This window comes from Danio aesculapii, chromosome 10 (genome assembly GCF_903798145.1).
Source record: "Danio aesculapii chromosome 10, fDanAes4.1, whole genome shotgun sequence".
In the NCBI taxonomy this organism is placed as follows: Eukaryota; Metazoa; Chordata; class Actinopteri; order Cypriniformes; family Danionidae; genus Danio; species Danio aesculapii.
The window spans coordinates 35,157,545-35,170,853 of NC_079444.1; the positions used below are offsets into that span (position 1 = coordinate 35,157,545).

The 13,309-nt window shown below is 38.0% G+C and overlaps 1 protein-coding gene across 4 annotated transcripts in view; it reads left to right on the top strand.

Annotated features, from left to right (window-relative positions):
• Window positions 1–13,309, top strand: part of phldb2a (pleckstrin homology-like domain, family B, member 2a) — a 58,526-nt gene that overhangs the window by 19,405 nt on the left and 25,812 nt on the right. For all 4 annotated transcript variants that reach the window (XM_056466392.1, XM_056466394.1, XM_056466395.1 and 1 more), the window contains exon 4: window positions 5,093–5,428. In XM_056466392.1, coding sequence (XP_056322367.1) covers window positions 5,093–5,428 — 336 coding nt within the window. The remainder of the gene's footprint in view (window positions 1–5,092; window positions 5,429–13,309) is intronic.

The window sequence follows — 13,309 nt, forward strand, 5'->3', positions numbered from 1 at the left end:
TTTCAAGACACTTATATACAGCTTACAGTGACATTTAAAGGCTTAACTAGGTTAATTAGGTTAACTAGGCAGGTTAGGGTAATTAGGCAAGCTATTGTATAATGATGGTTTGCTCTGTAGACAGTCGAAAGCTTAAAGGGGGCTAATAATTTTGACCTTAAAATGGTTCATAAAAAAATTTAAACTGCTTTTATTCTAGCCGAAATAAAACAAATAAGACTTTCTCCAGAAGAAAAAATATTATCAGACATACTGATATATATAAGTATGTCTTACAGTTGAAGGCAAACAATTAGCACTCCTGTTTAATTATTTTGTTCAAAAATTTCCCAAGTGATGTTTAACAGAGCAAGGGAAAATTACACAGTATTTTCTATATTTTTCTTCTGGAGAAGGTCTTATTTGTTTTAGCTTGACTTAAATAAAAATATATATATATATTTTTTTTTTTATTTTAGAAGTTGTTAAAGTCAACATTATTATTACCTCTATTAAGAATTTTATTTTTGTTTTATTTTGTCTAATTAATCTAACTTGCCTAGTTATTTTACCTAGTTTATCCTTTAAATTGCATTGTAAGCTGATTATTAATATCTTTTAAAAGATCTAGTAAAATAATCTGTGCTATCATCATGGCAAATGCAAAATAAATTACTTATTAGACATTGATTTAACGAGAATGCACTGACCGCTGAGTAACCCCAAACAATGTAATCATACTGTGTAAGTGTTTAACGATATTTGACTGTGTTAATATGTGCATTGTGTTTGTTAGGATTTATTTTAGTATGTTTTTCACTTTCATTGTGTACAGCATGTGTTGACCTGTCATTATCTTGATGTATTTTACAAAATTGCCCTTTTTATTTATTTGTTTATTTATTAATTTTTATTTCATTCATTCATTCATTTGAATCATAGTCCCTTTATTTATCAGGGGTTGCCACAGTGGAATGAACCGCCAACTTATCCAGCATATGTTTTATGCAGCGAATACCCTTCAAGCTGCAACCCAGTACTGGGAAACACCACACACTCTCACATTCACAATTTAGTTTATTCAATTCACCTGTACCGCATGTCTTTGGACTGTGGGAGAAACCGGAGCATTCATTCATTTATTCATTTACTTTTCGGCTTAGTCCCTTTATTCATCAGGGGTCGCCACAGCGGAATGAACCACCAACTTATCCAGGATATGTTTTACGCAGCGGTTGCCACACATACGCTCCTGACAATTTAGCTTACCCAATTCACCTATACCACATGTCTTTGGACTTGTAGGGGAAACCGACGCACCTGGAGGAAACCCACACCAACACGGGGAGAACATGTAAACTCCACACAGAAATGCCAACTGTCCTAGCCGTGACTCGAACCAGTGATCTTGGGGCAACAGTGCTAACCACTGTGCAAATTTTATTTGGTTAGTAATACGGTATACATTTTTTTTGAAATAATAAAAGTATTATTAATAATAATAATAATAATAAAAGAAATTGTTTTAAAAAAATGCACAGGAAATATTTTAATAAGAATTTGAAATTCACTGGAGGGCTAATCATTTTGTCTTCAACTATATATTCAGAAGGTCACAGAAACGATTAAGCAAGTTTATTTAGTTAACTTTTAAACTTTGATTCCCCTCTTTTCTCGTGCTTCCAATCCAGCTCTTTGGGTTTGAGTTTGTGTCCTTTGAGACTGTGGTTAGACATGAAAGGCTGGAGAGGACTTTGATCTGTGCCGTGTTCATGGCACAAACCATTATAACTGCGGTTCACTGCATTATTCACACGCTTTTATGTGCTGCAGACTTAATGAATTTACATTCACAGCTAAACCAAAACTTCAAGTGTATAAATGAAGCAGCTGGTGTAAACAGCTTTTTATTTTCACATAGACCTTTACAAGAACTTGAAACACTGTCTCTAGATTGGAAAGGTCACATGATAAGTGAGTTAAAGCTCTGCATCTGTATTCAAGCATCTGATCTGACTCAGGGGCGTGTGCGCTGGCTGCTTGTGTGTTTGTTTGTGTGCTGCTAAATTAGGCCAAATCCCTCAAACCCCACTACTAAGGAGGCGTCTTTGATGCAAATCTAAACAGCACATTTAATGAATAATCTAGCATTTCAAAGATTAACTACAGGCTATTTAGTCAGTGAGATTTGTTTATAATATGTATCACACACACACACAAATACTTATATTTTGCGTTATGTTGTGTTATCTATGTGTTGCATCAACGGCATCTTAAAGGGAAAGTTCATTCATTCATTTATTTTCTTTTTGGCTTAGTCCCTTTATTAATCTTGGGTTGCCACAGCGGAATGAACCACCAACTTCTCCAGTTTATTTTAGGCGAAAGTGCTAACCATTAAGCCACCGTGTCACCATCAACATGAAAGTCATTCATTCATTTTCTTTTCGGCTTAGACCCTTTATTAATCTGGGGTTGCCACAGTGGAATGAACCACCAACTTATCCAGCACGTTTTACGCAGCGGATACCCTTCCAGCTGCAACCCATCTCTGGGAAACATCCACACACACTCATTCACTACTGATTATTTAGCACACCCAATTCACCTGTACCGCATGTCATTGGACTGTCGGGGAAACCGGAGCACCCGGAGGAAACCCACGTGAACGCAGGGAGAACATGCAACACAGAAACGCCAACTGACCCAGCCGAGGCTCGAAACAGCAACCTTCTTGCTTCTTGTCAGTTGGCATTTCTGTGTGGAGTTTGCATGTTCTCCCCATGTTGGAGTGGGTTTCCTCCGGGTGCTCCGGTTTCTCCCACAGTTCAAACACATGTGGTACAGGTGAATTGAATAAACTAAGTTGGCCGTAGTGTATGTGTGTGAATGAGTGTGTATGGATGTTTTCCAGTACTGGGTTGCAGCTGGAAGGGCTTCTGCTGTGTAAAACATACTGTGTGCTGGATAAGTTGGTGGTTCATTCCGCTGTGGCGACCCCTGGTGAATAAAGGGACTAAGCTGAAGGAAAATGAATGAATTTCATCTTGATTTATAATCAGTGGAATGTAATGTAATGCAAGTGCTTATACATTAGATCAGGGGTTCCCAAACTTTTCAGCCCATGACCCCTAAAATCACAATGACTTGTGACCTCCAATATTCTCTGAGGTGGTTATAAATATATAATCCTTGCACACAAGAGCGCACACATAGCGTGCCGTAAAGGTGTCAGAAAGTTTAACCTGCTGCCATAAAATCAACATGCTGCATCTGACGTTATTGCTGTGTCTTTAATATAATGTAATCACCCCAGGGCTTGCACATACAGTTGAAGTCAAAATTAATGTTGTATAACATTAATAATGACGTTTAACAGAGCAAGGAAAGGTTCACAGTATGTCTGATAATATTTTTTCTTCTGGAGAAAGTCTCATTTGTTTTATTAAGGCTAGAATAAAAGCAGTTTGAATTTTTTTTATATATATTTTAAGGTCAAAATTATTAGCCCCTTTAAGCTATATATTTTTTCCCGATAGACTACAGAACAAACTATCGTTATACAATAACTTACCTAATTCCTCTAACCTGCCTAGTTAACCTAATTAACCTAGTTAAGCCTTTAAATGTCAGTTTAAGCTGTATAGAAGTGTCTTGAAAAATATCTAATAAAATATTATTTACTGTCATCATGGCAAAGATAATTATTATTAGAAATGAGTTATTAAAACTATTATGTTTAGAAATGTGTTGAAAAAAAATCTTCTCTCCGTTAAACAGAAATGGGGAAAAAAATAAACTGCGGGCTAATAATTCTGACTTCAACTGTAAATCGAAAGGCTGATGGCTTTTCATTTGAGTGTTGTTTTTTAATGTGTCTTATTAACATGTAAACAATGCTACTATTAATGCTACTATTTACTGCTATTTTATATTATACTAATATACTATTTAAATATACTATTTAATATATACTATATTAACTACTCTTTTTAATATGGTAATTCTAATAGTATAATAAAATTAATTTGATTTTTAGAAATTGCCAAGCGACCCCACCTCATTGTCCTGCGACCCTTCGGGGGGTCCCACCCCCCTCTTTGAGAACCACTGCATTAGATTAGTCCATACTAAAGCCAAATCTGGAGCTGTAAATCCAAAATATTGTAGTCCAAATTTATGTTAGGGAAAAATATTAAATAAAAATGAAAAAAAAAAAGTAGGAAAAATCAAGACAAACAAAAAATGTATAAAATATTGTTAACATTTTGTAAGTTATATTTTATTTTTTGCAATATTCCACAATATTTTATCTTTATTATCTCTCTGTTTCTAAATATGTTTGGTGACTAAAATATTATTTTAATAAATATATCTGTTTAATAAATCTGTTTTGTTCAAATGCACTAAAATATATTGTATATACTCACTGAGAAACAGATAATATTCATTTTCAAAATGGGATGGTGCACTCATTTATGCTATGGACAATTAAAATTAGTTACATAACCCAGGATTTAAAGAAACTTCCTCATGTGATTTTTTTTTTTTTTTTTTTTTTTTTTTTTTTTAGTTAAAATTTGATATTCTATGACTTGATGACATATTTTCCCCCAATTTCTGTTTAACGAAGAGAAGATTTTCTTCAACATATTTCTAAACGTATTATTTTTAATAACTCATTTCTAATAACTGACTTCTTATCTTTGCCATTATGACAGTACATAATATTTGACAAAGTTTTTCAAGATACTAGTATTCAGATTAAAGTGACATTTAAAGGCCTAATTAGGTTAATTACAGCAAGTTAGGGAAATTAGGCAAGTTATTGTATAACGATGGTTTGTTCTGTAGATGATCAAAAAATATGTAGCTTAAAGGGGCTAATAATAATGACCGTAAAATGGTTAAAAAAAATTTTTAACTGTTTTTATTCTTGCCGAAATAAAACAAATAAAAGACTTTCTCCAGAAGAAAAAATATTATCAGAAATGCTGTGAAAAATGCCTTGATCTGTTAAACATCATTTGGGAAATATAAAAAAAAAAAAAAAAAAAAACACAGGAGGGCTAATAATTTTGACTTCAAGTTTATTTCCACTGTACTTTTGTAGGAGCGTCAGCGTCTGGAGACCATCCTGTGCCTGTGCTCGGAGCTGGGACGCACTGAAGTGAGTCGCATGGAGAGCGAGCCGAACACCTCTGCTGTCTCAGACCTGCAGAAGATCAACCGAGAGCTGGAGAAGCTGCAGGTGTCGGATGACGAGTCTGTATTCTCGGAGTCTGCTGCTGTGTCTGTGGATGGAGGAGGGTTTCTGGGTAAGAGTCGAGGGGAGATGCTGAACCAGAGACAGCGCAGAGTCAGCGGACACAGAGAGAGCAGGCCTCAGTCCCCCAGCAGCAGCATGAGGAGCTCAGCACCCTCACCATCACCACATCTCCGCTGCAAGGTCAGACGCAATCAATACTGTTATAAACAGGGTTTCTATGTTTTTTGAATGTACTTAAAAAGTACTAGAATTTTAGACATATGGATTCAAGGTCTGGAAGGTGCTTAAAAACAAACACAGGTCTTTAAAAGTGCTTAAATTAAATTTGAAAGGAAATATGTTTATGTTTTTTTTTCAACAATTGTAGTCAATTGTCAAAAACAGAGCAAAGAACTGTGAAATTCTTGTAAAAATCTTGTACAGTACGTCTCGTCTGACAAATGATGAACATTTTATTCATATTTTGGAAACTGCTTTTGAATATTACCAGTATTTAATTCAACAAATTTTACTAAATTTCTTTGAACATGACTGTTTAAATGGTAATTTGTGAAAATTACTCTGACATTTTTAACATAAATATTAAGTCTAAGTGTAATATTACGTACAGTTAGGACTTTCATGGCACTACACATGATGGGGTATGTCTTACAATGGTGCTTGGTTTAAAATAATGCTGCTTTTTAAATTCCTTGAAAGTCCTTGAATCTGCTGTTCATGAAAGTGTGGGCACTCTGTATAAAACACTGAGAATTATTTAGCCATCATGCTGCAAAACAGTCGAGATCACTGTCTGGGTCAAACTCACAAAAGACCAGATTATTGTGGTTTTAAGAAAATTATAATCATTCATTCATTTACTTTTCAGCTTAGTCTCTTTAATAATCTGGGGTCGCCACAGTGGAGTGAACCGCCTACTTATCCAGCATATGTTTAACGCAGTGGATGCCCTTCCTGCTGCAACCCATCACTGGGCAACATTCATACACACTCATTCACACACATTCACTACGGACAATTTAGCCTACCTAATTCACCTATACCACATCTTTGGACTTGTGGGGGAAACCGGCGCACCCGGAGGAAACCCACTCGAACACGGGGAGAACATGCAAACTTCACCCAGAAATGCCAACTGACCTAGCTGGGTCTCGAACCAGCGATCTTCTTGCTTTGAGGCAATTGTGCTACTTACTGCACCACCATAACACCCAAAATTATAATCATATTTATTAATAGTTCAAATTAAATATAATTAAAACGTCTTCATTTGAGCTATTTGCCAAGAAAATATTACTTGGTTTAATTCAGTTTAACTTATAAGTAAATAACAAAATGTGCAATAAAAACTAAAATAGAATCCATAATAACTATATAATAATTATATTAATGCTAAATAGGTAAATGTAAAATAGGAACTAAAATAAAATCCGTAATAATTATATTAAAACTAAATAGGTAAATGTAAAATAGGAACTAAAATAAAATCCGTAATAATTATATTAAAACTAAATAGGGAAATGTGAAATAGGAACTAAAATAGAATTCATATTTGCTTAATTGGATTAGTGATGAGACTCCATCGTTTAAAGGTTGGCACAAGATAATTTTTGAGTTATTTCCCCTGTATTACCCATATATTACACAGAAAAACAGGACAGTTTTCAATGTCTGGACTCTGGACATTGGATTACCTGGAAACTATTCTTTGCCTTATTATATTCTTATATATTATATTTATATTTAGTATTTATATTTATATTTATATATTATATTTAGTAACCGGAGGTACATCTGTTCACAGTTTTTGTTTTTGCAAATCCACCAGAGGCCAGTGTGTACACTTTTTGATAATCTCAAATTTCACTCGCGCATTCTCTTCTCACGTAAATCCACCAGAGGGTGCAATATACACTTCAGCTGACCAGGCCAGCTTACTAACAGACTGACTGACTGACTGACTGACTGAACAACCCACCCACCCCCCTTTCCTAAACCTGATAGTGTTTTCATAAGAAATCTAGAACAAGAAAAGCCGCTGCGTCATTTCAGCATGTTTTCATCCTGTTGTTGATTTATTTATTTTTTTGCTTTTGTTTTATCTTAGAGGTGTCAAACTCAGTTCCTGGAGACTAAATTGCACAGTTTAGTTCCAACCCTTCTTCAATACACTTTCCTGTAGGTTTAAAACAAGCCTGAAGGACTCAATTAGTGGTACGGTGTGTTTAAGTAGTGTTAAAGCTAAACTGGGCTGAGCTGCATCCCTCCAGGAAATCTGACACCTGTGCTTTACCTGGTTTCTGGAACCATTCTTTACCGTACTCGAACCCCGTTGTTGCGGTCAATTCTGCTCTGCGTGTCAAGTCTGCTGGCATTTACAGCAAGTGATTGGGCAAACGGTAATACCAGAAAAGCCATCCACATGAAATTTAGGGGTCAGCTGGTAGTGTGAAAAGGAACAGAAGCCGTCAGTGGCATCATACCGGCCAATAGTGTCGGTTTAAAGACTACAAGGCTACATAATTTGCACTATCCAGAAATGTAGACGGGTACGTATCCACAATAAGCCTGTGTTGCAAAAAAAGCCTACAACTGTGTAGTCGATATCCCAGACTAAAGTATTGATACAGTGGAAACTATGCAGTCCTCTGGGATCTAAAGTATGCAAAACAGTCTGAGAATGCAGAGTCTTTATACCTGACACACTCTCTGTTGATGTGTTTCTTAACAGCACGACAGAGTGAACTTTGACCTTTTGAAACACTGATCCCACACTCTTGCTGAAATGAGTTTTAAAACAGATTCTGTCAGCATTTGAAGCACATAAGGTGTCGATTCTAGCTGGAGAGCAGAAGCAGTGTTTTTCCATCCCATACCTATAATGACATAATGGTGCGTTGGAGTTTAATAGACTTTCTCGGGAGAGAAGAGCAGTCTTTGCCTTTCCTGCAAGAGGAGAGGAACAGGAAATGACTCTATTCCCTGTGGATTTGCTGTGCATATGTGTGTGCCAATGTGCTTAAGACACATGTGACAGTAATTGTTGGAAAGAAACAGAAATGCAGATCTGCATGTCATTTCCTGACGTTTATTCATTCCTTTTGGGAATTATTTCTTAGTGAAGGATCAAGTGACACAGTTGCAAATTGTAAATTACTGTGTTTTCTTTTTTAAATATTTCCAATTGATGTTTAACAGAGCAATTCATTTTTCATAGTATGTCTGATAATATTTGTTCTTCTAGAGAAAGTCTTATTTGTTTTATTTTGGCTAGATAAAAGCAGTTTGTAATTTTTTAAAAGCCATTTTAAGGTCAATATTATTAGCCCCCTTAAGCAATATTTTTTTTGATTGTCTACAAAACGATCTTTTATACAGTAACTTGCATAGTTAACCTTATTAACCTAGTTAAGCCTTTAAATGTCACTTTAAGCTGAAGACTAGTATCTTGAAAAATATCTTGTGAAATATTATGTACTGTCATCATCGCAAAGAAATTGGGAAATAAAATACAGGGGGCTAATAATTCAGGAGGGTTAATAATTGTGACTTCAACTGTTTATGCGCTTACAGTAAGTGGTACTGTAGGGGTGCAAAATAAGACAACTGCTTGGTAAAATGCTCATTTGTGTATATTGTGATTTGTGCTCATTTATGCACTAATATTGTGGGTGGCATTGGCAGACTAAGTCAAAATTATGCTTTACTAAGTTGAAATTATGATTTTTTTTGTATTATGGCACACTGCGTAAAATTTACCAAATAAAAACACAAAATTCTAACTTAAGTCATACTTATATAATAATGACTTTAAAGTTGTCAACTTAGTAAGTAAAGATTTGCCTTTTAAAGTTGCAATTTTGACATTGTGTTTCATAATTGGGACTTCAAGAATTAGTACACCCAGAAGTTAAACCTCTCTTATTAATTACTCATGTTGTTCCAAACCCCTGAGACCTTCAATAGGCCTAATTAATGTAGTGTTGGACTTGTGTTTGGAAGGACGCAGGTTCGAGTCCCGGCACTGGCAGGGATTGGAGGAGGTGGGAGGGTGAGTCTTTTGAGCAATGCATAGATCCCCCAACTGTTCCCCAGGCGCTCCGGGTGTGTGTTCACGCTGGTTAAATGAGGTGCACAAATTATTTAGACTTTTCACTAGGCAGTCGTGGCCTAATGGTTAGAGAGTTAGACTTGGGATCCAAAGGTCACTGGTTGGAGTCCCGGCACCAGCAGGGCTGAGGTGATTCCCTTGAGCAAGGCACCAAACCCCCAACTGCTCTCTGTGTATGTTCATGAGTGTAAGTCGCTTTAGTTAAAATTGTCTGCTAAATGCATAAATGGACTTTCACTTTCACATCATCTTATGGCCCATTTCCACTGAGTACGATACGGATCGGTATGGGTGACCTTTATTAGGCTTGTGTTTCCACTGCCAAAGTGTACCAATGGCATCCTTTAGGTGGGCGTGATGTACAACAGAAAGGTTCATTGACGTCATTCTCGTTCGAGGAAATGTCAAAATAAAGCTGTACGGGTAGTTCACAAATCATATGAGAAGCACTTCTCACAAAACAGATGCTTTATACCCACAAATATTTGTGTATTCATTTTCATTACTAACATTTCTATGAACATAGTTTGATTATAACTGCTGATCAATGACAGTGCAAGATGGCCTACTCTAAAATAAATAAATAAATGCAACATATATGAACCCATACAGCCCCTTACAGTCTCCAATATGTTACCAATTACAGAAAAACTACACACAGGATACATTTAGTCCTTATTTGGGTTCAAAAACGACACACAACATATAGTCCACAGTCCATGCAAACCTCTCATCTTTATCTTGAATCTTCACTAGCACATGTAACCTCTGTTAGAATGTAATTCCTTCATTCCGAGTTCATAATAGTCCAAAATGTGTGTTAAACATGGCAGTTTATTGATGTTTTAGGTTGCTGAAGGAATCATTGGCTCCTTTTTCTCCTTTTTTCACTACTCACTCTCGCATTTGTCAGTTTCTGAAAGGATGTCAGAAACACTTGAATAATCACACGCACATTATCGATAGCTCAAGAAGTTTGATATTTCAAATATAGACGTTCATGCGAGCTCTCTGGAGAAAGTGAAAGCGCTTTAGACGGTCTCGTAAACAACAAGACTTGCCTTTGTTCTTCTTGCCTTTGTGGCTGTTCATCAATACGACAACAAGGTTTGTTTAAGCTTGAATCGACCATGACTCGTTAATATATGTATATAGTATTAATGTCTCGGCTATGTATTTAAAATGGCTCGTCCTTTGTTTTAATTCTTCTGGCTTGTATATGTGCTAGTGATGATTCTCTGTAAACCAATAGCGTTCAGCTGCGCGTCTAGCTCCGCCTTTTGGTACCCTTTTGTTGTGCTAGGTACCCTTTGGAAAGGGTACCCAAAAAGTGGTATGGTACGGTTCGCTTTTTGGTACTTTTGGCCATAAAAGCTTACTGTCCCGTACCGTACCACTCAGTGGAAATGGGCCATTAAGGACACAAATCAAGATATTTTGGATGAAATGTGACAGATATCTTATGCAAGGTTCATGACTCATTCAGAGTCCAGAAAAAGAAATAAAAACACTATCAAACTTTCCATATGACTTTTGTGGTTTAACTTTAATCATGCAAAGCTTACTGTAAAAAATGCAAAGTTCCAGACAATTCATTCATGTTGTCCCAACACAAATTGATTGAATCAGAATCAGAATCAGAATCAGAATCGGTTTTATTGCCAAGTGTGCTTCACACACACAAGGAATTTGTTTTGGCTACAGAAGCTTCCAGTGTACATAAAGTGACAAGTGACAACACAAAATAATCTGAAAAAATAAAATAATAATAATAAAAAATGATGAACATTAAACAGATGCGGTTAGTGAAGAAACCTGGATGTTGAGTTGTGTGTACAGATTGTTATAAATATACAGGTTATAAGGTGCTGTGTACAAGTGCGAATGTAGAAAGTATTGCATTTTATATTGATATAAGGTGCTGTGTACAAGTGCGTATGAGAAAGTATTGCACATATTTATTGCACAGTAGGGGAATATTTAACTGTTCATAAGGTAGACAGCCTGAGCAAAGAAACTTTTCCTGTGTCTGGCTGTTTTTGTGCTCGGTGCTCTGAAGCGCCGACCAGACGGTAACAGTTCGAACAGGTAGTGTGCTGGGTGTGAGGCGTCCAGAGTGATTTTGCGAGCCCTTTTACTCACTCTGGAAGAGTACAGTTCTTGCAGTGTAGGAAGGGTAGTGCCAGTGATTCGTTCAGCAGTCCGGACTATTCGCTGTAGTCTACGGAGGTCAGTTTTGGCAGCTGAGCCGAACCAGACGGTGATTGAAGTGCAGAGGATGGATTGGATGACAGCTGAGTAGAACTGTACGAGCAGCTCCTGTGGCAGGTTGAACTTCCTCAGCTGACGAAGGAAGTACAGTCTCTGCTGGGCTTTCTTCACAATAGAGTCTATATGAGTGTCCCACTTCAGATCCTGAGAGATGGTGGTGCCCAGGAACCTGAATGACTCTACTGCAGCCACAGTGCTGTTCATGATGGTGAGTGGGGGGAGTGCAGGGGGGTTTCTCCTGAAGTCCACTATCATCTCCACTGTTTTGAGCGTGTTCAGCTCCAGGTTGTTGTATCTGCACCATAACGCCAGCCGCTCCACCTCCTGTCTGTATGCAGACTCGTCACCGTTCTGGATGAGGCCGATAACAGTAGTGTCGTCTGCAAACTTAATGAGTTTGATGGAGGGGTCTTTTGCAGTGCAGTCGTTGGTGTACAGGGAGAAGAGCAGTGGAGAAAGAACACATCCCTGGGGGGCACCAGTGCTGATGGTGCGGCTGTCGGATGTGATTTTGCCCATTCTGACTAGCTGCTGTCTATCTGTCAGAAAGCTGGTGATCCATTGACAGACAGAGCTAGGAACAGAGAGCTGGGCCAGTTTGTACTCAAGCAGTGATGGGACGATGGTGTTAAAGGCAGAACTGAAGTCCACAAACAGAATCCTTGCGTAGTTCCCTGGTTTGTCCAGATGTTGTAGGGTATAATGCAGTCCCATGTTGACTGCATCATCCACAGACCGGTTTGCTCTATAGGCAAACTGCAGGGGGTCCAGCAGGGGTCCAGTGATGTCCTTCAGATATGCTAGCACCAGTCTTTCGAATGACTTCATGGCCACAGATGTTAAGGCCACAGGTCTGTAGTCATTGAGTCCTGTGATCTTTGGCTTCTTCGGGATTGGGATGATGGTGGAGCGCTTAAAACAGGATGGAACTTTGCGCTGTTCCAGTGATCTATTGAAGATATGGGAGAAAATGGGAGCCAGCTGGTCAGCGCAGGTTCTCAGACAGGCTGGTGAGACACCATCTGGCCCTGGTGCTTTCCTTCTCTTCTGTTTACTGAAGATCTGACGCACATTTTCCTCACTGATCTGAAGAGCAGGGGGGGAGAGGAAGATGGCTGGAGGTGTTGATGGCTGTGTAGGGCGATGGTCCGGGCTGTGTTGATGTGGTGTTGATGGCTGTGTAGGGAGATGGTCCGGGCTGTGTTGATGTGGTATTGATGGCCGTGTAGGGCGATGGTCCGGGCTGTGTTGATGTGGTGTTGATGGCTGTGTAGGGAGATGGTCCGGGCGGGTGTGAGGTGTCTGGTCATAGGTGTCAAACCTACAGTAGAACATATTCAGCTCGTTTGCAATATGTTTATTGCTGTCGATACTGGGGGACGGTGTCTTGTAATTAGTGAAATCTTTTAAGCCTCTCCACACTGATGCAGGGTCGTTAGCTGAAAACTGGTTTTGCAGCTTTTTGGCATAGCTTTTCTTAGCCACACCAATCTCCTTTGTCAATGTGTTCCTGGCCCGATTGTACAGGATCCTGTCACCACTCCTGTAAGCATCCTCTTTGGCCTGACGAAGCTGTCTGAGTTTTGGTGTGAACCATGGTTTATCATTGTTAAATGACAAGTAGGTCCTGGTAGGGATGCATAACTCCTCACAGAAACTGATGTATGATGTTACAGTCT